The 24292-nt window shown below is 42.2% G+C and overlaps 1 protein-coding gene across 1 annotated transcript in view; it reads left to right on the top strand.

Annotated features, from left to right (window-relative positions):
- Positions 1-22644, top strand: part of TRIM55 (tripartite motif containing 55) — a 38298-nt gene extending 15654 nt beyond the window's left edge. Inside the window, exons 6-10 of the mRNA XM_009710490.1 lie at positions 666-688; positions 788-912; positions 3204-3424; positions 5307-5594; positions 22525-22644. Coding sequence (XP_009708792.1) covers positions 666-688; positions 788-912; positions 3204-3424; positions 5307-5594; positions 22525-22644 — 777 coding nt within the window. The remainder of the gene's footprint in view (positions 1-665; positions 689-787; positions 913-3203; positions 3425-5306; positions 5595-22524) is intronic.
- The last annotated feature ends 1648 nt before the right edge of the window (positions 22645-24292 follow it).

Below are 24292 nucleotides of genomic sequence, written 5' to 3'. Positions count from 1 at the left end.
GAAAATATTTATGTTCTAAGTCACATTTTTATGCCTTTACTGTAATTTTTTATTTCTTCTGTTTTCTTACTATAAGCTTAGGAGTGCTGATTAGGAAACCGTTAGCAACCAGTCCACTGAATTCATTGGTGCAGAATTTCTGTCCTGCAAGTTTACAGTTCCTCTAAATTAAAGATTGGAAGAGTGTTTTCCCCAAAAAAAAAAAAAAAGAATCCACCTTATTTTCATCAAAGAATTGCCTTTGAAGAGTACAATATTCTTTCCAGACAAATAATATTTTGTGGCTCCAGAAGTATACCCTAACGGACAGTCAAAGATATAGTTACTGTGACTAAAGATGGTAACGGAACAATTGCTTTCCACCACAAGTATACAAAAAAATAAAGAGCAAAAATATTTCCATTTTATTTTTGTAGAAATTGTACACATTTCCCATCATATTCAGATTTTAATTAAAAATTCTTCAATGAACTAAAAGGTTTACTCAGCTGTATACTAATTACCATCCAAATTTGATCTTATTCATAGATCTCACGGTTGTCATTTATGAGATCCGTATTAGTGCATTTAGAAGCAGCCAGTGTAAGAATTAGATCTCAATGCATAACATCTCTGAAAAAATGAAACCATTTACGAAGTCAGTTATTTCCTTTTTGTTTTCACAGAATGCCAAAACATTGCTACAAAAGTAAGTATTTAAACTTGAGACTCTTGATCTTTATAATGAATTATGAATGACAAATTTATCTGCAAATCCAAATGCCAATAACCAATCTCTCCGTTTTAGGATTTCTGAAGCATCTAAAGGATTTCAAATGGAAAAAATAGAGGATGGCTATGAAAATATGAACCAATTCACAGTGAATCTCAGTAGAGAAGAAAAAATAATACGAGAAATTGATTTTGACAGAGGTATGTCATTTATTTCACCTAAATTGCTTTCTTCATCTGCAGCTGTGTGTGATTTACATGACGATACTGAGTAGGAAATCTTGAATCAGATATTTCTCTCCATCCCAAAGTGTAACTGGACCATTTTGTATCAATTATAATCAAAAGCAAAAATTTGTCACAGTCAAAAAATCACATAACCTGTTGACACCATTAATCTTACCTCTTATGTGGCCTCAACACTTTCCTAAGCCCATGATATTTACTGACTCCTCATGTGAAGGGACTACAAAATAAAGCTTTTATCTCAGTCTGTAAAGTCCTTTTTTCCCCTAAAAGATGCCATTATTTTATGGTCTGTCTGCTCTAGAAAGTCATTATAGGATGTTTAATACTAAAAGAAGTACTTACAAAAGGTACTTTTTCTAAACTCTTTTCTAATAATAATCGAGAAATGTAATAGAAACATAATCAAAACCCAAGACCACAGAGTTATAGTGGGAAGAAAAATTGTCATCATATTTCATGCATTTAACATCTTGAGTCATGTCATTTGTCATGACATCATGACTAAACATAGAATTATAGAATCATAGAATGGTTTGGTTGGAAGGGAGCTTAAAGACCATCTAGTTCCAACCCCCTGCCATGGGCAGGGACACCTCCCACTAGACCAGGTTGCTCAAAGCCCTATCCAACCCGTCCTTGAATACTTCCAGGGAGGGGCATGCTTAATATGTCTCTATATGTCTATATAAGAATGTAAACTTGTAATTCTACATTTACCAAAGTAGCCTGAAATATAGGCTCATCTATGCTTTACCTTACAGGGTAAGCTACAAGAAGTTAATGGAGAGAATTTTCGAATGAGCAGATCTCTCCAATTAAAAGGCAGGATTAATAGTAGTCTGGATATCTTTAATTTTCTTGCTAGCACTGGATTCTCCTAGTACATTTACATTTACCTTTATCAGCCCAGTTAAGTTTGATGCAGATGCCACTCATTGCTTACTCCCCTGCCACAGCTTACACTGCTTCAGAGTGTGTGACTGCTCCCTGCGAGGGACCCCCCCCATGCCTGCCGTGCAGGGCTTGGTCTGTAGGATGGAACCTGTGAGGTAGCTGTACGTGGCACGGGGTCCATGGAGCGGGACAAAGGCTGCAGCACCAGTCAGCAGTAGAGGAGCAAGTGCCATCTCGCAGGGCCATGAACCTCCAGGGATTTGTCCTGGGAGGGACAATCCCTAGTCACAGCCTTGTGGCCAGTTTGTCCCTGTGATCAGACACATCCCCACCACACATGTGCATCTGCCAAGATCTTGACCTCATGCTCCGGGCACATATCCCCACCATGTGATGGGGAATGTGACACCCAAGTCTTGGGGACAAGACATTAGCAAGGGCTTTGGCAATTGGGAGTTCAGTCCTGCATTTGAAACTCCTGCTACAGTCAATGAGGTCCTCTGCAGCCAAGGGACGTGGAAGCAGAGATTCAGCACTCTGCTTATAGGAGTGTATTTGTCTGCAGAAACATTTCTCCATTATGAGGGCATTACTTAATTTGCAGATCTATATTCCTTCTACACACTCACGCAGAACCATAACCTGCGCAAAATGTGCAGCCACTTTGGAGCTTGGGTTAGTGCATCCATTTAAGTTTATTTCTCTGAAGTGCTAGGATGGCACTAAACAACCTCCAACGTTTAGGAGGATGAAGAGTGTGATTATGTGAAAAAAACCGCATTGTTAGTCTGGAAACAAGTTGAGCCACGAACGCTGACAACAGGATGTGTCAGATGATGCAAAAGCAACAGTTTGACCAAGTTCGACAGTCTAGTTTTAGGGAGGTTGATATCCCAAACCTCCACTCATGTATTGCAAAGCACTGACCTGGTAAAGATTTATCATGATGGTTTCAATGGTTTTTAAAACAAACATATGGCAGATCATGCCAGATCAGGTATCCTCTTCCCAAAAACTGCAGGGACATGCTGCACATCCCTCATGAAGATAACTGCATTGGCAGGACTTTCTGTCCTCCTCCACATGGAAAGGGACAGCTTAAGATTTTAACAAGCATGTGTGTTCGGTGTCCTCCCTGCTGCAAAGCAAATGCTGGCAGCTCTGTGGCAGTGCCCAGTCCAGGCTGGTGGGTGTAGGCTCCTCACCCTCTCCCCAGCCTGCGTCCTCTGCCAGACAGCAGGTTATCAGTAGCTTTGCCATGCAATTGTAAATGTTTTTTTTAACTACATAAAGACTGTAACCATCTTCACATGGTGATCAGCCCTGTCCTTTTACACATGTCCTATCAGAGGAGGAGGGAGAAGAGGAAGAGGAAGAGACGGTAGATGGTGAAGATTTGGATGAAGTCCACACGGAGTCATCAGGAGAGGAGGAGGAGGAAGAGGTAGAGGAGGAAGGGGCTGAGAGAGCATCACAGCCACCTCAACAGGATCCCAAACAGCAGAGCGCAGCGGGAGAGACCCTGGCCGAACTGGCTCCAGTGCCACCACCTGCCACCACAGCTGGTCAGGTAAGTGCCCGCGGTGCCCCGCTGCCCTGAGAGCTATGCTGACTGTGCCCTGGCAGAGGAAGAAAACACTGCCCTGTGGCCTGTAGGCACCACACATCAGGAGCACACATCAGGCTAAAGGAATCAATGCACTGAAGAGCAAAATTGTTTATTGGTCTTGCAGACATATACACAACTGTACCTTGTGCCCTTGACCTGCATATATATCACTTGACAGGCAAAAAAATTACACTGCTGGATAAACTGAGATATATATGGGATACATAATATATAAAAAAAGAGACTCAGTTTGGGAGTTAAGCACATTACAATGGATGTTCTGCTTGCTGTGATATAATTCAGACTAACTATTATAAATAAAATGGTTGTTAAAATATTTATACTAAGAGAACTTGGCATTCCCTCTGGATTTAGTGAGCTTTCCACCACCAATTTTTAGATCATACTTCTAATCTGTTTTCTGTGCATGGTGTTTGGTGCCTTCTGTTCTGGTCATCCTAGGGATATCGTCTAGGTGAATGCAGGACTATCATACACCAAACAGGAGAGAAAACTGCCTCTTACAACCTAGCAGCAAACAGACTCAGACTGTGAATAATTGAGGCCAGCACTTTTTCTTAAGGAAATGAGACCATAATAGCCGCATATTCTAAAAGATCTACATATAAAAATATACTCTATGTGCTACTTTAGCTGGCCTTACATACAATTAACTTAGTAAATTCTCCTCTTATGCAATTTACCCCGTGAGGTTGCTGAGCATATAAAGGCTGTTCTGAAGATATGTGAGGAGGCCAGTGTGAAAACAAGAGAGCACTGAAAGACTCTTTGATTGTGGCAAGCTCCCTGCATAAACCAAGGGAAAATAAATACTATAGATTCAGTCTTGTTTTGATTTAAAAACATACGTGAGTTTGTAGCAGTTGTGTGAAGATGCTCTTAAATCAGGCTTTATTGATTTAACCAAAGTTTGTCTTTTGAGGATTTGCACTAACTTACCTAAACTTATGTCACCTGACTGATATAGATTTTTATGCAAACAAGAACTAGACATAAGCAATTCTGCCCACTAATATGAAATCCCTCACTTCTAAGGCTAAAATGGGAAAGGTATGGCATGCTGCTGTAGCACTTGTAAAATGCCATCAGGCAATGGTCAGATGTGGAGCCAGACATGGCAAGTGGGTGTTGCAGTGTGTGCAATACTGTATTTCAGCTTTTGCATTCTAGTGTCAGAAAGGCAAAGCAGAAATGTGGTGGTGATAGCAAGTATCATGAGGGTGAGCCCCAAGATCTTGACGCAGTTCACGTTAGAGTTCAGCCAGCTACTCCTCTTCATGGCAGAGCAACTGTGCTTGGCTTATAGCATTGATAGCAAGGCTAGTGGGCAAATGTTTCTCTCCAGTGTCTTTGTATTCTCCTTATTCTGACTGCGTATGTCAGCAGACCCATTGGCAAATGAGTTGTTCTTAACCCAAAACCCAACAAACCATTCAAAGGTACCTACACCTGTCATTCACAGCTGGTACCAGTTCATGAGGTTCTTATGCAGAATTTCTTACATTTTAGGATTGAATTGGGTGTTTATTTGGATTAAGGAACCACTTGCTCACTCCTTTCTTAGTCAGCATCCCCTTCTCAGCTCATTCTACCCTCCTATTCTATTTTTTGGGTAACTTATTTTCTTTCCCTTATCTGTGTTACTCAAATGATAGTTGCTTTTGCTTTGCGTTTTGCTTGTAATTCTTTCAGACCATATGTTAGGACAAATCTATTACTTGCGGTGAGATATAACAAACATGGCATGCAGAGCAACGTGGCTACAGCAGGAAGGTAACGTCGTGCACTCTGCTTGTTCTTCTCTTTATCTGTCCTGATTAAGGATGAGGTTGTGACACCAAGTGGTTCTCAACAGACCCCAGAGTCTGACACTCAAGTGCCAGCCACAGCAGAAACCATCGATCCCTTGTTTTACCCTAGCTGGTATAAGGCTCAGTCGCGGCAACCAAGCAGTCCAAGCTCAACCCCAGTGAGTGGGTTGGGGAAAGTAGGGCCTCCTGTTTCTCTGGAAACAAGTGCAAAGAAGGCAGAAACCCCGACAGCAGCAACGATCGAGGAGAGCGCACCGGGGAGTGGTAAGGAAAGTAATGCCACTGCAGCGATGTCCAAGGTCAGTGCTACCAAAGTCACCCCAGAGACCCGTGATGCAGCAAGGCGGGAATGGCAATTGTTAAGGAAAATGTGACTTCATTGTCTTCTGCATGCTAAAGAATAAGAATAATTTCAACAAATCTACTGGATTTCCAGATAGTTTCAATATGTGACAAGCTGACTTTTCAGCTTCAGAGTAGCATGCCAACGGTTGCTTGTGCTTAACTGCCAGTGCACCTTGCTTGTGCGAGCTGTTCCCCGAGTTACTCATGCACACGCACAGGAGCTGTTGAAGAGGCTGGCAATGTCTTTACACATCAGATATTTGCATGCGTTAGTATCAGACCAATCCTGTGCATGAGATTATTCTCATCACCGTACATCAGATGCCGTCCTGCCACTACTGGTTGAGCAGCTATGGCTTGGCTTTGCCTTCTGCAGCTCTGTGCCTACACCTGGAGTGTATGGCTTCCCCATGTGAACATGAAGCTATGCAAATACCCGGAGCCTTCTTGTGGGTTTGATTGCTTCTCAGGAAGCAGTGTGATTTCCTGGGTTCAGATCTGTTGCAGAGAGTTTCCTCCAAGGATTCTTGGGACTTGGTTAGAGGAGAGCATGAAGATAACGTATTTCTGTTCTGTCTTAGACTACTAGCTGCCTGATGAGATAACAGAGACTGATGTGTTGGGTACAGGAGGATATTTTCCTTGAAATTTCAATGTTAAGAGTTGGTATAACCTGAATTTGAATATTCCTCCCTCTGCATACGTGTACAAACTCCACATGGGTCAAAGATCCAAGGAAGAGAGCTGAGGGAGCTGCGTGTGAAGGATTTGCACACTACACCAGCTCCTGCTCTAGTGCCTGGCTACCAGGCCGTGAGCAGCACTCTCTAAATTAAATCATCCCGATTTACAGGCTTAAGCTGTATGCTTTAACAAAGCAATTACTTGTATGTGTGCAACAAAAGGAGATTATGCGTCTGTGTCTGTGAAAAAGCACAAGTGGGTAGTAAGTATTTCACACTGTTTCCTTTAAAGTTGGAGTCAACCATTTAGCATACATAAGCAGCCCTACCATGATAAACTGTCACGTGGCTGGCAAAAAGTTAGAAGGAGGAGGGATTCATACAGATATGGCAAAAGGGGCAACAATCTTTTAGCTGGAGGCTTTAGTCAATGACACTTGAATTTGATGGTGGAAGGATTCTTGCTGACTTAGGTCTTAACAAAAGCAACATTTGACCCATAAATTTCAGTAGCTATTTTTCAAATCAGGGTCTGATTTAAGAATATTTGAGTGGAATAAAAAAAAAAAAAAAAGAATATTTTAAAGTTATCAAATCTGCTATGACCTTGTCTTCTTCAGTATATTCCAAATGAGCTGGCAAAAGCAGGTAAATTCACAGTGAAACTAATTGCTGCTGTTTCTTCATATCACTTCCATTAATGACTGGGCAGCCAAACCTCACCATGGGTAAAATCCTTACTGGGTAAATTCCCTTGGAGCTTGCCTGATTGTGGTCTGCTTCTCTGGGTCCTAATTTACCAGCAGCATGTAAAGGAGAAAAATTAAGGTTCAATGTGGCCAACCGTCTGAAAAAACAGTGGCAGTAGTTTTCAGTCACACCAGTCTGATACCCAGCTCTCTTCATCATCAGGTACTGGGAATAAAAGCACGTGTGTGAGAAAGATATCAGTTCTTGGTGGTGTGTGAATTCAGGCGTGCTGAGTTTTGGTATTTTCCCAGATCATGAGTGACACTGACATTTTGCGAGGAGGAGGATGTTGAGAAGAGTAGCATGTGATTCTGGGGATGAGGGGAGGAAGGAGTAGGGGACACAGGTGAGGATGGGGTTGCCTCTGGGCTGGAGACAGAGGAAAAGATAGGAAAGCTCGGGAAGCAGAAAGGTGCAGAGTGTTCTGAAGAACAGAAAAAATAAAATGACCAAGCAAGGAAGGGTGATGTCACAAGATGATGCCATGGTCAGACATGTGGATCTGAGCTGAAATGTGTCTATGTCACGAGCAAAATGGTCTCTGTCGTGTGGCAGTGATCATTTTTAAGTATGTGAACTTCAACTTTGTTTTTTTCCTGCATGTGATTTTTGTACAACCCACTCTGAAATGACATATTTGTTTATTTTTTTAAACTCCCATCTGATTCTCCTCACACCACTGTTTTTACTCCCTTCCTCCAATTAAAAGGATATCATGGAAAAGTGCTGTGGAAACAGAGCTTTTTCACTGAATGTAGTGATAATGACTAGTTTGTATCATGACAACACTGGTGAAGCACTCTTCTTTTCTCACAGGAGTTAGCACTCTGCATATCAATTTTGGCATTTCTTATCATACTACATCATCTTTGGAATCTGATTCAATCCATGATTTGTACTTTCATGGGTAGGAAATATTTTGTTTTACCTTTAACTAACAGTTAAAATAGTGTCTCTGATGATGTTCCTACATGGTTTTAAAGGATTTTTTTTCCCTTTCTCCCTGTCCAAAACCATCATGCTAGTTCATAGTACAAGCTGCCTAAAACATTTCTTCCTCACACCTTCGAAACGCCACCATTCAGCTTACTCCTGCATGGTTAAACATTGCACTTGTTTCAAAACAAAAAGAGACATTTACTCCCTCAGATATATGGGCTTATATTTCAGTTGCTGTTCAGATGACCAGCAGGATGGAGAACCTGTGGGTTGACAGGAGATGTGAAGAGCCCCGAGCTTGTTCAGTCCAATAAATAGGGGAGGAAGATCTGGAGAGCAATGGTTGTCATCAGAGGGGTAAACATCAGGAAGAAAAATCCACTGAATAATCCTGCTGCTGGAATTCCCACCATGAGCAAACCACTGGTGCTCCCTTGGGGGCACGGCTTGAGCCCTGCTCCCCGGAGGTCCCAGATGGAAAGAGGGTCCATGGAGAGAGTCCCCTCACACCCCAGCCCACACAGCACACCCCACACTTTGGGGACTCCTCTTCAGGTCCTTTTCTCACCAAAGGCATCCAAAGCCATCTCTCTCACATTCCCAGTGAGCATGAAGGACCAAACATGACCCTGAAATTCATCCCTATGCAGCTAGGGGAGATCCCAACCTTTTAGACACCCAAGGCTGTGTGTACTTTTAAATATCCATACTTTAAAAATGTTTTTCTGTAGGCAAAGGCTTTTTTTCCTTAGATCACACTAATTAAGAGCTGAAGTATCTACAAGATCAAGGGCTAAGAACTTCACTACCCAGTGAAGTTGTCCTGTATGCAAATACTATAAATTAAACCTTAACCATTCCATAGCATCTCTTCTGAAGTAGCTCCTCTTTAGTTCTTCCAGCTCCAAATTCACACCTCTCTTAGGTAAGACATATGTGTATATTCAATTTCTAAAGTGATACAGCTGATCTGCAGAGAATTCTGTCTTACCACTGGGGCATTTAATCTTATTTACTGAAGACCAAAGACCTGTGAAACAAAAAAACTGTAGTTACCTTTTGGCATTTGCTCTAATGATCGAAGAATTCAATTTTGTATATTCTTCAACACAAAAATGCTTGCTTTTCCCTGCTCACTTTCTGTACTTCGCTCTAAGCACTGTACATGATACGGTGTATCTATGAAGAATGATAAATTGTTCTTCAGCTTATATGTGCAAAAATTCAGACACTATGACTGAAGTATCTCTCTCCATTAAAAAAAGAGAAAGGGGAGAAGCTATCACCTACACTTTAGCTGCATAAGTTATACAAAAAGATGTACTGTCTGGTGGTAATTTGAATTTGAAAAGCATTTGACACTGTGAATCTCAATTAAATTTATGGATCATAGTTTAATTTTCATTTATTTGTGTTTGGTTTTGAAAATTCATTGTATTATTACAAGAGGACATACAGCTTGTTTCTACTGGGAAATCAGGCATGCGAATAGCATTATGCTCTTTTTTCCCTCTCTTTCTTTTTAAATTCAAAATACCTTTTGAAATTAAAAATAGACAAATGCTGAAAGCTCTGATTTCTACCATTTGAGACCTCTTTCTATGTGGTCTCTAGTGACAGTTTTATGATTTATTTAATCATGAAATAGAAAGGAGGTGAGGGAGAAAGGCATTTTGGTCTCAGACTCTATTTGCATAAAAATTATCTTCTCCATGTGTAGTGAGCTGGCTATTTAGAAAGTTTATATGTCTTTATCTTTAATGTGAGATAGTGGGTCACTGCCCTTTCTTCTTTTTGTGTGATAAGCTCCTGAAAGGCAAATAACAAAATTACTTGAAATAACTGTGATAATAATTTATAATAATAATATAAATCTACATGACTGTCATTGTAAAAACAGCATATGACTTATTTTCAGGCTATTTTAACAGAATGCACTGATAGAGTTTTCCTTGGTTTTCAGCAGCAAAAAGAGGTCAGGTCCAACTATTTATTTACAAAATTTACTTTATTTAAAGGCTGTTGCACTCTAAGAAGCTGTATTGATGCATCACGAAATTTCCTCCAGAGTGCAGGGCTACGGCAAGAGAAGGTGAAGCCCACAGGTGTACAGATTGCTTGGTCTAAGAAGGGACAGCAGGAGATGATTCAGCATGAACAAAATAGATAACTCCTCACTACAGAGCTGCGTCCCACTTAAGGGAGTGCCTAAATCAGAAGTGTAGTCACCACGGGCTGCTTCTGCATCTGACGGAGGACAAGAGTCATCTCCAGTAAGAGAGACAGTTCACCAACTGCTGCTGGTTCACACTTGGCACCTCTTCACATCTGCCTGCTGAGTGTAAGGTGACATTGCTTTTAGCTCAGGTGCCTCTGCTCAGTATTTGAAGTCGGGGGGGGGTGGTCTTTTGAAGTGAATCTGAGCCTCTGCGGATGACAAGTGGGAGTGAATGTTTAAAACACAGGGAGCAGGAATAGCATCAATGAGCTGCCTTGCCACCATGAGGAGTAATGTATTAATGGAAGGTGACATGGACATTAACAAGGAGACCTTTCCAGTGCATGGAAGAAAGAGATCTTGGAGTCCAAACCAAAAACTTAGAGACAGTCCATGTGATGGGTTACAGAAGGAGGTGAAGCAAGCCTTCACCAAGTCTTAAGTTGTCTTCTTGTGTTTGGTCTGAGACGACAGGCTATGTGAGCTAGGGAGAAGAAACACTAGACCTCAGAAACGCATTCACCCGTCTGACATTTCAGGACTCAGACATGTGTTTTTGTACTCTTTATACCTGAAGGGTGCTAGCAATGACATATATGTGTGGAGCTCTAGACATATGAAGAATGATGCATGTGTTTTGTAAATGATCGTGGCATCTAACTGTTGGACTGGTGCACTTGAAGGGGCATATGGCCCTTCAGGCTCTTGGGAATTTGACTTCTAAATATGCATTGAGTCCTCTTTAGTAGTAAGACTAGTTTGCAGGAGTGCTAAACATCTGCCACTTCCAACAGTGCAGATGCTCAATATGCCCATCTAACAAGCCGGGTGTGTAAGCCCCTCTTGCTGCTCAGCTTTAAGCAACGAAATGTGAAAAGCTGGCCCTAAGTTCTGCCCTTCAGTTCCCTTCTGCAGACCTCTGATAGCTAGAGAAAGCTATGCACATCAAGAAGAGTAAAACCACTTCCCAAGAATGTGTAGTCCTTAAAAATGTCTTAACGTGCAGAAGCACTCTGTCCCTTGCTTGTAATAGAGAAATCCCAAAAATCAGAAGTGACAGGTATTTTATAACAAAACTTACTTGTGTTGTCACTGGAAGAAGGCAGATCCCAAAATATCTTATATCTACTCAAATTTTTCAGTCTGTTTAAAATACAGAGGGCAATGAATTCATAAGGAAAAGTTTGTTCAGTTTTTTTCCTGACCAGATTTTCATAGGCAACTTCTCTCATGCAGTGAGAGCATATAAATTTGTGAGAGTTTATGGAAGTCTTGTATTCACCTGAGTCTCTGGTTATCCAGTTTATTTCACCTAAGATGAAGTACTGGACCCTATATTCTGCTGCTCAAATTCCCTGTCAGAGAAGTGGTTGTCTGTGGCTCCAAAGGACTCAAGGGCATACATTCAGTTTGAAAGGAAATGCAAGTTAATCATCCACAAACAGTATTCTGATCTAATTTCCCTTTGCTGACAGTAAGCACAGTGCTTTAATTCCATAAGGATATAAAATATAATCAGGATTGAGCTGTTTGGGAGGAGAAATACTAATGGAGTGGCCTATGTTAATCTTGTTTCATTAGTTTTAAAATTTTCTATTACTTGCTTGTAACCTTATGCCATCTGCCACAATTACCATACGTCAGTCCTCTCTGTATTCATGTACTGTAGTTCTCTTTGCCCTGCTGCTGAATACTTCCATTTCTGCTGGTGATCTTTCAAATATTTTTCCTCAAGACAGTTTTAAATCACATGTCAGAGAGGTCAGCACTTAGCTAAGTTTTAGCCAATTGGTTGTCATGTCAATATGCAGACCACACAAACAAAATAAGATCATTTAAAACCAAAATAAGCCCAGAAGACATCACGTTGTGCTCGTTGCCCATGTACCTCTGCTTTTCCAGCGCTCTGTAAAACGGGCAATCCCACATTTTAGCACAGCACTGCTCTTGATTGATTGCACAAGCACGACAGTGGTATGCAAATACTAATTTCCTTTCTGTTCCCTGAACTGGAAACTCAGTCTGGCTGATCTGCTCAGGTGAGGAAGCTCAGTCCCCCCATCAAGCCAACTACTCCAAGAGAGGGGATTGCTTGCTTGAGAGAAGGCAGTCTGGCAAGGCTGGATATTGCAGGAACAATGCTAAGCGAGGGTCTCCCTCCCCTCTAGCTGGTCAGTAACAGCCTTCTCACAGTTTGCCCCCAGAGCGGGACAAGAAGTCCCAGCTACTGCTCCAAAAGGTCTCTGCTCCCTGCAACAGCTGTGTTTAGTGCTAATGAAGGATCTGGGAGTGCATAGAGCAAAAGTCAACTTGGTATTTACCATCTAGGTCTTGATATACTTGGACCGTATCTTTTCTTAGGTAGAAAACTGGAGGACTTTATTTCTGTACTGTTCAAAAATCTGCAAGGTTTGACTGAATGAAAAATGGGTCATTTATCCTCTGTGAAGTTGAACCTTTTGTAGGAGACCCGTGAATCAGCCAGTATACAAGCCCAAATTAAATTCTGTTTGAAGTTTCCTCATAAACATCTCTCAAATTTCACTTGGGGAAAAAAAAAGTGTTCAGCCCACAGCTGAAATACAGGGCAAATGCTAGATGTAAGAAACTCAGTTAATGGTCAAAAAATTCTGCCTTCTCTTCCCTGTAACTTGACTTAATGAGTTGGAACTCGGTTATAGTGGCTGGGTCTGAGGCTACTCAGGCTGATGTTCAGCTAGTGGCAAATTCTGCCTGTAAATTTCCATTTTGTATCTTGACTTTGTGCTTCAGGTGAGATTTTTTTTTTTCCTCAGTTTAGCAAATACATGCAGAGGAAATCAGGAAAGTCTTGATTGTTCTTCTTTTAACACCTCTCTCTCCCTTGCTTCTGAGAATTATCGCGGTGATTCAGAGGCAGCAGTGCTGAGTCGTGAGGGCAATGCATTAAGACCAGCTTTCAGACAACACTTTCTCATAATTAATATGAGTGGCAAATACTTCACCTGAAGTTTTACCTTGAGTCTGCTCTGTGATTTGTCTGATGAGTCATAGATATCATCTGATTTATGTATATTTTATTTTTTTCAGTCCATTACTAGCAAAAGGATCTCCTCAAGGACAGTATGGACAAAATTATTTCTCCTCTTCAGGCTAATACAAAGCCAAGCTTACCTAGACATTGTCTTTCTGTGACTAGCTCATTTAAATGCTGAATTCTACCTCCACTTGACCTCCTTCTCCAATTGTTCTGCTTATTGTTAAGGCATTCAGAAAGGAAAATAGAGTGTAAACAAAAAATATTTCTTAAACGTGGATGAAGTGTTGCTGGTTTACATCACATTATAGTAGATTTATGTCACAACAACACAAGCCATCTGTTTGTGAAATATTTGGTTAGTTTTCATCCTACTGCCTTGAGACAGTTTAGGCTCTCAGTGTAGCAATACGCTCCTCTACGGAAAGCAGTGCTTGTAGTCCTGTAACCATTAGAGATGGATCAATATTTAAATATCGGACTATCTAATTGAAAATCCCACTGGCAGTAATTAGTAAACTGTGCCTGAGTCCTTGTGTTTAGATATTGGATCATGCCACTTCTAGGCTTTCCTGTCTTGTGAGCAGGACAGGGGCTGGACCTCAGCACCCAGCAGGATTTAGTGCCCACCTACCTGGTGGTAAAAGGTTGGGTGACTACATGTACAGCAAAAATGAAATGATAAGAAGGGAGAGGGACATATCAAACAGTGTTGATGCAGTCTTAGATCCCTTTTCAGGTGATATATATTCCTGACATCTTTACAATAATCTTCAGGTCATTAAGAGACCTGTGACTAATTCAGAAAACCTGTTATCCCAGGACATTGGTAGGTGCTGTGATGTTCAAACCGTGCTACGGATATCTGACACAGATGTCACGCCTTTGAGTAGAGAATGAGGATGTTACAGTCCCAGAGAATAAATGATCTGAATTTCTCATTGCTCTTTTTAACTTAGAGAGAACCCTACAAAATCTGCCAGTGTAGGGATAAAGTTGAAAAAATGCTGTATGTCCTGCTTTTCAACCTGTGCTGTTTCTGTAGAGCTGTCATTAAGTTGAATGCAAGTCAGGGTCACAAACTAAGTGGTGATCAAAATACAGACCCCGTCTCTTAGAGCACTCCTGGCTCAGCACTTCTGCACACAGAAGAAGAGGCTTTTTTTCATGATGAAGCACTTACTGTATGACTTGCTCTATTACAAAATGCCTTACTGAGGAAAGGTGGCTGTCGTTTCCCCCATCAGTGCTGGTGGGCCTTTTCAACATCTGGCACCAGATGTATATTTTTAAATACATTCACTTCTATGTTTATGCACAATTTCAGAATTTAATTTTATAAAATAAATAGATTCCATTTTTTAAAAAATGGAACTGGTGCCTGCGCAGACACAGGTCAGTTCCAAGCTTATCTCTGGTGACAGTTGCCAGTGATCTGTGCTCTATACTCTGTAATAACCTGGTCAACAACTGTGATTGAATCCGAGCCTCTAAGAGCAGCATTTATCACAGTTTCCTTGGACTTCACCTGGGAACCGTGCAAGATGGGCAGAAGGAAGCTTGATTTAATATCTTGCACATCAGTTGGCTGAGTGCTGTGCAAGCAAGCCAGCATTGCTAATGGGCAAGCAGAGATTACAATGTGAGCTGTGATACGACAGACGTCTGTCCGGGAAGTCACGGTGCTGCTCACTGAGCAGTCTATTGTTGGAACAGAGTAATTTCTTGGCTACCAGCTTCAGTTGCTGTTGTTGTAGTAAGGAGAAGGTTCAGGCAACTGAAGACATGGAAAAACAAGCACACAAAGGAAAAGGGGCAGCAGGAACAGGTGATGAAGGAAAAAATGTTTGAACTGTGGCTAAGACTTTCTTTCTCTGTTATGTGGCAGCTTTAAAGAATGGTAACTGGTTGCTCTAGCTGATGTTCCAACTTTTATTCCTGCACCTCCATCAGCATGGTTTTGTCTCTCAGAGAAGATGTACTGTGCCCACAGCTCACACATACCACCCCCCGCAGACTTACAACAGCAGAAGTCAGTCAGTCGCTCACGAAGTGAGCAGTGCTCCAACCTCCAAGCATGGTATGTGTCTACACACCTCGCAGTTATCTGATCCCATGAATGGAGCTCCAGCATGAGTCATAGTCTGAACCGGCAGTCTGTCTCATTCATTGGATTTACAAAAAATACCATTTGCAGAGGAAGAAAAAGCTTTAATTTACAACAGTCCATATTACTCAAAGGAAAGACTATCTGACAGAGACAGACATGATGTTACAGCATTACTAGGTTTTGTACTTCTCCCTGAAAGCTAATAGCGAAGTTTCTCTGACACAGATTAGATGGGTTACTTCCACAGAGAAGTTCTTGGAAGGTCTTTACTTCACGTTTGACTTGTTGATCTGAAGTCATATCTACTTGTCTGACGAAGCAGCAGTAGGAGGAAGAGAGGAGAACTGGTAGCCTTGAGTAGCTTTCTAGCACTGGTGGCCAGCACATATCACTTACTCCTACAGCCTCCCAAGATGATCCTTCCTTTGCTAGACAGTTCTCCAGCAGGGCTGGAAGGGAGCAGAAATGAGAGATGGCTGATTGATTAGGAGGTCCTCAAAAAGATGAACTGAGAGGAACAAGAGACGATGTGCGGATAGATCCAGGAAAGACTGTTCTGATCATGCAGCCTTAACATTCACATGTCTGTAAGACCCTCCTCTTGGGTTTCCTTCATTTTCCTGGATGGTAGCAGGACTAGGTTTTATGCAAATCTGTAGTTAATCACTCTCAACAAAAAGTTGAGGTGCAGCAATGGGTGAAATATTACACAAGTATGTTATTTCTGGCTTTTTTTTTTTGTTTGAGTCATGAAAAAGACAGGTGTCATAAATAAGGGAGTTGTATTTCCTTTGTCCCAAGCGCCAGTTAGAAGAAAGCTGCTGTCTCACACGGTTCTCTAAAACTGTTTCCACCACTGGTTCATGTGTCTGGACCTCCATATCCCATGGGAGATGTGTGGATCCTGTATCAAAATAAGCTAGCCAGGCTGCTTTCCTCTGAAATTTGGTTGGTCTCTTTAAGGTCATTATGTAAGAGACACTGCATTAGACATTATCCACATAATGTTAATTGTAATACAATGAAAATCTATTGAAGAAAGGCTTTTCCTCCCAATGGATATTTAAAATTCATTACTGACCACTATTAAGAGACTGATGTATCTAGTACTGCGACTGATGAAATTTGTCTGTGTATTATTTTGTCTGCTATGATATGTATTTCTGTGACAGGTAATCATAGCAATTATTTTAGAGAATATTCTGTTGGTTCCCACTCATAAAAAAGAAAAGATCCATACAAAATAAGCAGTCTCTTAGCTTGAAACAATATGGTTGTGATATATGTGACAGCTGCCAGGTGTTAGGCTGAAGGAGCTAGACTGCATAAAAATACGAAAACAAAATGCTTGAACTAAAGTTTAAACTATTTAAAAATAACCTGTTGTGCTCCCTTTGTATCCGCTGCCTGGAAGTGTTGAGTGCCAGAAGTGTAACACTTGACATATGAGGCAGACAAACATAGCCTACAGATTCTGATTGCTTTGCAACCAGCTAGCATTTTTTAATCATGCCTGTTCTTGTCAACACTGGGGGTTGTTTCTAAACAAGCCAGCTAAAATATGGGAATTAACTTTAATTTCTCACTCATTTTCTGAGGCTACAGAAGTCGGAGAAGCAAGAAGCTTGTATTTTCAATGCTTCTCTCTCCAAGACCCCCGTTTTCTAACAAATTCACACTCTTCCTCTCCTGCTGTATCAAGAGGAGGCAGCGAAGGCATCTGATAGTTCACATGCCTCTTAAGGGTTTAGATCCATTTTTTTCTCTGGCAGCAAAGATGATTTAGGAGTTTCTTGCCAAATGGCCCTGCTTCTTATTCCTGCCCAGATGCCACCACTAACATGGCATTTGTGCTGAGACAGCTCTTTGGTGGACTGCATTGGAATCAAATCATTCAAATGGGCCAGGTTTAAAAATACCTTCCTTCACCTCAAAAAACAACAAAAAATTGATGTCATTCCAGTGTCATTCCCATTCTTAGCACAGCCCTGCAAACAGCTGCAGCAATGCAAAAGGACATTGCACCACGGAGGCAAAGCGGGAAGAGGTGGACGGGGAACCAAGGGGCAGGACCTGCTTTGGTTAGTGTTGTTGCTCCAGAAAACATTCATATAGGTTGTAACCAACTATCCCATCCATCCGCAGAGTTGTAAGGAATAACCCCCTGTCTTAGGGCATACTGGCTTGTAATAAGCCACATGCATTCTTTTCTCACTTATTTCACTGTAAATCTAGGCCTTTCTCATTAATTCGGTCAAAACTGAGACCGTGACTCCGCAAGATGGTAAATATGGTTTTGGAGAATTCAGCAATAGGTCAGAAATAACACATTCAGGTGACACAAAGTGTTCAACTAATACGAATTCACCAAGTAGAACCATATTTGTTCAAAAAATGCGAGGAGGTCATCTTTGCTTTACCAACAAAGGCATAATCTATTCTCCTGTGGTTGGCATAAAACCAGCAACAATTTTTGTTTTCTGATTAATTACAAAAAATTATGATCATTTAGTTATGCTCAATCCAGACAAAATATACTGCTGGGCGATCTACAGCCCTGGAGGAAACAACAATTTCAGCCCTCGTATCTCTTATTTTTCACGTTTCCTTGCAAGCTGCTGTGATATAACCTCTGAGATGGACATTATAACAATGGTTTCTCCAGATCCTACCTTATCAGAGGTCATCCAAAATAAGCAAAAAATTGCCAAAACAGAAACCTAATTAGAGACTATGAAGACCCTTCACCTCTCCTTCCCACTTCCTAAATTTGAGAGTTACTGATCTTGTAAGAGTAATAGTGCTGTCAAAGTTCTCGATTCCTATCAAGAAATTTTCTGATGTCCTGAAGTATTTGGTTGGAATCTTTCTTGTGTAACTACTTAAAAACCAGATCTAGTCTAACCCAGTCACCAAGAGTGTCTCTGGAGTCAGTAGAAAGAAACAGGTACCTCCAGAGGGCAATCCACCATATAGACCCTTATTTTAGGATGGGACAAATCACCCTCTGGCTGTGCCTTTCTCTCATCACTCCGATTTGAGGGGATGAAAACAGTTTGCTTGCTTGGATATTTCATTTCTGGATGACTCAAGTTCGGTGATATGGATCCCAGTCTTTGTACCTAAGGGCTACAGAGATTAGTGGTGGTAAAGCAGAAAACAATGCATAGACTCCATTGTGTTTCAAATACCTAGAAGGTCTAGACTGCCTATTTTTCCCCAGCATAAATAGGATAACTGCTGGGCCCTAATAAATGAAAACATTGTCACAAATTCGTCCCACTCACCCCTTTCCTCCCCTCCACACCCTTGACAAGAACCTTATACAGATTTAAGCAGTGCTCTGCTTCAGGAAGCAAATGCTGTAAGATTTTGAATACCTGCATGAACCTTGATATGACTCATCACGTTAAACTCTGAGGTCCTTATACTGTCTATTCATGCAAATTCTAGCATGCCAGATGCTGAGGAGTGCTGAATGGCTGCTCAGTGGGAGTTGTGGCTGCTCAGCACCTCCAAAGAATTGGCATGTAAACTCCAGCCTGGACTTTGCTTATGGGAAAAACAAATCCAACCATCAGTCATGCAGGGTGTGCTTCCCTCCCTGCTTCATCAGCTGGCCTGGTGAAAGTTCCTGGTGCTTATTGAAAGCATCATCTGATGTCACTCGACACCACAGGGCAAAACATAAATCAAAGTGTAAGTATTCAGCACTCTCTCAGCATTGGCCTAATGTGATTAATGTAATCTGAGGTAAACACTAGTTATTCTTTATTACTGTTAGGGACCCAAATCAAGGGCTGGGACTTGTTATTCTAGGTAATACAAAAAACAAGCCCTACCCCATGAGATCTCCAAGGCTAAGATAAAGCTCAGGTAGAAGCTTGACAACAGTTACCTAATAGCAATGGACAGACACAACGAAGTGTTGAATACGAACCGTCTGAAAGGCATGTGGCAAGCGCTGTGCCATGCTCAGCAGAAAGCTTTTCTCTGGCAGCAGAGTAGGGTTGTGGTAACAGGGAGAGCAAGGTGATCCGGGATGAGATTGCAAAGACCTACAGAAGGGCTGGATGCCCATTTCCCACTGACACTGAGGAGACCTGCTTCTGCTTTCAACCTTTCAGAAGCATCTTCTGCTTCAAAAAAGTTTTCTGTAAAAGTCTACAGCTGAAATCTTTGTTTCGGACAATCCCAGCACACAGTATAACTCTGAATTGTGTGGGTTGCTGTTGGAAGGAGGGGAATGGACTTAACATGGACAGAGTTGCTCCTGGCACCTGTTGCTGGTCTCATAGGCTAGCGTAGCTCAGTCACTGTATGACTCCGAGCACAAATACTAACGTGTCACAGGTGAGAACACACACGTCTAAAAGCCGAGGAATGGCCCTATTGTCAGTTTTGTGCTTGCTTCGCTCCTGGTTGGGTGTGATGGCAAACAGTTGCTCTTGGAAAGGCACATTGAGGTATTGCAGACTGGCAGTCTGCTGAGTCCAGTGAGGTGCAGGGAGTAAATGCTTCACCCAGCCAAACCCAGTGGGAATGAATGTGTTGGAGCTCCGACGTTGTTTTGCTGACACAGGAAGATGTCATCACAGCAGAATATGAAGGAATTAACACATTATGAAATTCAGTTTTGGTGGTGATGCAGACAAAGACTGTTTTGTTTGAAATACAGTACCAGCAGTTTTGGTTAACAAGGTAATGCAGCCACCTTGCCAGTCTGTCACTACATCGTGCTTTTTTCTTCTAACATGTTAGGTCCAAATCCTATGAAACAAGCTGCTTAACTTTAAGCCCATACATAGTTCTTTGCTTCACAGTTAACATTAGTTTAATATATATTTCTGGATAGTGGCTGGTTGGAATAGCAAGTGGAAGTGCTAAAGGAAGCCTGTCTTGCACAGGAAGAGGAATGACAAGGTATCAGTTGGTTTTAAGCAAAAAAGAATAAAAATGCAGGAAATTCTTTTTTAAACTTCTCGCCAGTCCTGTTCCTTTGCTGGGTGAGAAATGAGGAGGGCTGTCCTGCACCTGCTTACAGGCACTACTGAGGGCTCGGTGCACAAAATTGCACAACCAATTTCAAAATGACTCGTAGCTAGTCCAGGCACTCCAGCTGTCCTTCCAAAAATAAAAGGCAAAATTTTCAACATCACAGAGGACTAATAAACCACCTACGCTCATGCATCTACCAAGATCAAGAGAGTGCAGAATCCATTACAACTCAGAAAGTCTAGCCATGTATTTACTGCTGATACCTGACTTTTGTAATCAGGTTGAAAGGTTTGGATTCAGCACTTTCCAGGGCTTGAGAGGCAGATCTTCTATAATCAAGACTCAATTAACTCTCTGCTTTTTCAGTCAAAGGTCTTGCCCTGTGCACCCAATTCTTTACAATACTTTTGCATAAGCCTGGGAGACGACCCTCCTCAACAGCATTGCTGAAAACGGACTTTTCTATTCAAGTAGGCAGCTGTGTCTCCCAGGTCTTTCACCATGCTTGTGCTTTCATTAAAGTACATTATAAAGTTAGCAAGCAAAAGCTATATTCTTCTGCAAGATCCTTGTCCATAAAAATCCTTTCTGAGCCCTGTATTTTGCAGTGAGTAGCAGTGAGTGCCTTGCTTTGAAAATATGAATCTAAGTCAAAGATTAGTCCATGCTTCAAATATTATAGCAGGTTCTTAGATAATAATTCAGTGGAACAAGTAGGGCTATTCCAGTCTAGAGCAACTGAGGATCTGGGTCTAAAAAAGGAGCTGTGAACTCTAATTAGATAAAAACAAAGATATTTTTTTCATACCTCCATGCTATCTTGTTTGTTGGTGTCACGACACTTAAATAGGTAGTAACTGGAATGAAGCCCAGTAGCCAATTCACCCTTAACATGCTATTAGTTGTTACTAATTCCTGTGGTACACTTTAACGTTAAGCACTTACAAAAATGCTTAGGAAAATCATCCATCCCATGCTTCAGCACCTCACAAGCATCCCTGCTTCACTGTTTGTTCCTGGATGTGTCTGTTAGCATTGCTGTTTTGGTAACTTTCCATTTTAGGACAATATTATAAATGATTGAGACATATTAAAATTCAGAGGACACTACTCTGTCATTTCCCCTCTATCGAGTAGTATCTTAACATCAAATAGTTCTCCTAAGATCATGCATGAAATTCCCAAAGTGAGGTGAAACCCTGCACAGAGAAGGCTGGCAGTATGGCTATTTTAATTTTAAGAATGTACAATAATGTATGTGCATATCTAGGAATACAGAGGGAAAAAAGATCCTGTATATTGCAAGTTAAATTGTGGGTTTAATGATGAAGATGTAAGGCAGCCCTTAGCTACCAAATCACCCATTCTCATATATTTTATCTTTAATAGGATTTCTGATACTGTCACAAAGCAAGTCTTCATTCTCTGCCAAAGGGATCTGAAAACACTGGAACCAGTAAAATATTTCTGCCTATTACACTGGTCTTTAAATATTCAGCTAATTTTAAAAATAGTAATAATTCCTGCTATTAGCAGCTACAGCATATCATGTCCAGATTCCTTTTTTTTTACTGTAAGCGAGGATACCTGTGCAAAACAAAAGCAGTATTTGTCCTTGGATATAAGCAGAAGCTTATTTCTCTGTATCATTTATTTCCTGGTTTTGAGCTGAGTGAAACTGAAGTGAAATAAATATTAAAAGACTTCAAAGAAAAAAAAAACAAAACCAACAAACACATCCAAGGCAGATTTCATGACAGCCGAACAAGTATCATTTTGAGTGACAATGCACTGACAATAACTTTTGGCTTAAGTCCACATCAATCTGGAGGCCCAGCTACACAAGCCAAGCTGGCTCAGGATCACTTCTAAACAGGCAGTTATCACCTTCGGTGTAATAATATTCCAGAGGTCCAAATCAGGACTAAGCCCTTTGCAGGGGTGTGACATGCTCACCCCGCGTAATCCTTCCTCTGCTGTTGTCCATGGCAAAAGTCTCTCTGCCTTCTCTGGCGTTAGAAGTCTGTCTGGCCTTCCCAAATTTTCACGCTCCTTACCTTTTTCCCTCTTCCCCACTTCATTCTGTTTTTCTGCATGTTGTGAAATCTTAAGGATTTTAATGCAATCGATCTTTTCCTCTTCCATTTGTCAACCTTTCCTTCCTTTACAGACTGGTTCTGAACCGTCCCCTCAAGGACAAGTGGAGGAAACTCCAGTAAGCAATGAGAGGGGTGACGAGCCAGCTCGTCATGTCTTCTCCTTCTCCTGGTTGAACTCACTGAATGAATGATGACTCATTCCGGCTGGCTTCTGTTGTGCTTCTCCTCGGAGGGACCGCAAGCGCAGGCAACCTGGCTGCAGCCAACAAAGAAACTGGCCTGGAAAGGGACATTCGAGAAGGTTTCATTCCCAAGAATTCAGTTGACCTCCACATTGTACCTGGTCCTTGAGATGACACTCCTGAGAGGGATGGGAGCATGAGGACAAACTACTATATGTATTGTAATCAGAGTGTTTTCCAATAATTTCCTGTTTCCAAGGGGAAAATAGCATCACTACAACTGTAGGCTGAACACTGCTAGCATTTCGTTACTCACTTTTTGGCATATCCCCGTGTAGGTGTAAATGCTTCACCAATATCGTCAGCTAAAATGCTGGTACGATATTCACTAGTAGCATCCTTTGCCAAAACAGCATTTCTCCTCAGTACCCTCCTGCATCCCCACTCGTCAGTGCTGGTGACTTCAATGACACTGTCGCGCCCTTGGCAGCCCCAAGTCAGGGATGTGTCTAAGCACCCCCCTGACGTCATTTGTAGCCCCCACGGAACCGGTGCCTCCCAGGCTGCAGAGGCTGAACACGGGGAGGGAGAGGGAAGCTGCCCTTGCACTTGCTCTTCCTGCTAAGCCACAACAGATGATGCTCACATGAACAGGTTATTTGTAGGGAAGGTGCCCAGTGGCAGGGATGAGGCACATGCTGAAAGCACTGGCCAAGCCCCCGTGCATGAATGCGAGACACAGCTCTGAGTGTGCGAGGCAGACGCTAGAGCCCTGCCCACGTCTGTCCAGCCGTAACCTGTGTCTACATCTTCTCAGTCATCCGTGTGTGTAGGAAAAGGGGCATGTTCTTGCATGAAACCAGAATGCAGTGAGGTCGTCACAGGTATTCATTCAAGGTTTAATTTGAAGGCCCTGTGATGAGCTGTAGGAAAGGCGAATGCCGAATGTCCTGTTCCGTGTGCATGGCAGATGTTGAGCCATCTAACGAAATCAAATCTGTGTCTCAAAAGCTCTACAAGTTGTACTGAAGGTGGCACCCTGCAAGTTTTGTCCCTTGCAGGACAAAGAAAACGTCTCTCTTGTCCCAAGAGAGATGGGCCGGTTGCCAGAAGTGCTTGGTGCCATAGGGGACCAGGTGTCAGGCTCCGCACTAGGGTTAAGCGTGGATCTTTCCAGGGGCCCCGAGCCAGGCCCTAATACACCATTTTGGTAGGGGACTGTGTTGGGCCCCGTAGGCCTGTGCTGCACCCCAGCAGGACTGGGGACCTGGCAGTGCGGACACAGTGTAGTGCCTGGTTAGCAGGCTGGGGGGGTTCAACCTCAGCCTCGGTCATCCCTGTAAGAGAAGTTGTGGAGGGATGCACAGGCGAGGGCCCAGAGCAAGCACGGCTCCTCACCACCACCACCATCGCATCGCCTCTGGCTGCTGTAGAAACTTTTCCCTGGGATTTGTTTTGGAGTTGAGGGATTTCCTGTTTTCTCCCGGTCATCTTGGAGGTTTTCCATGTTGGGAAGTTTCTCCACACCCACCATCACCTCCCCAGCACCCCTGGCAGGGACTCAGCTTGGGAACCACTGACAGGATGGGGGGAGTCGGAGCCGGGGGGAAATCTGCCCTTTTGGGGTGTGAGGAGGATGAGCAGAGCTAGGAAGAAG

Source organism: Cariama cristata, unplaced genomic scaffold (genome assembly GCF_000690535.1).
Source record: "Cariama cristata isolate BGI_N322 unplaced genomic scaffold, ASM69053v1 scaffold30141, whole genome shotgun sequence".
Taxonomy (NCBI): Eukaryota; Metazoa; Chordata; class Aves; order Cariamiformes; family Cariamidae; genus Cariama; species Cariama cristata.
The sequence above is the reverse complement of the archived record's forward strand: the minus strand, read 5'-3'. Positions and strand labels throughout refer to the sequence as shown.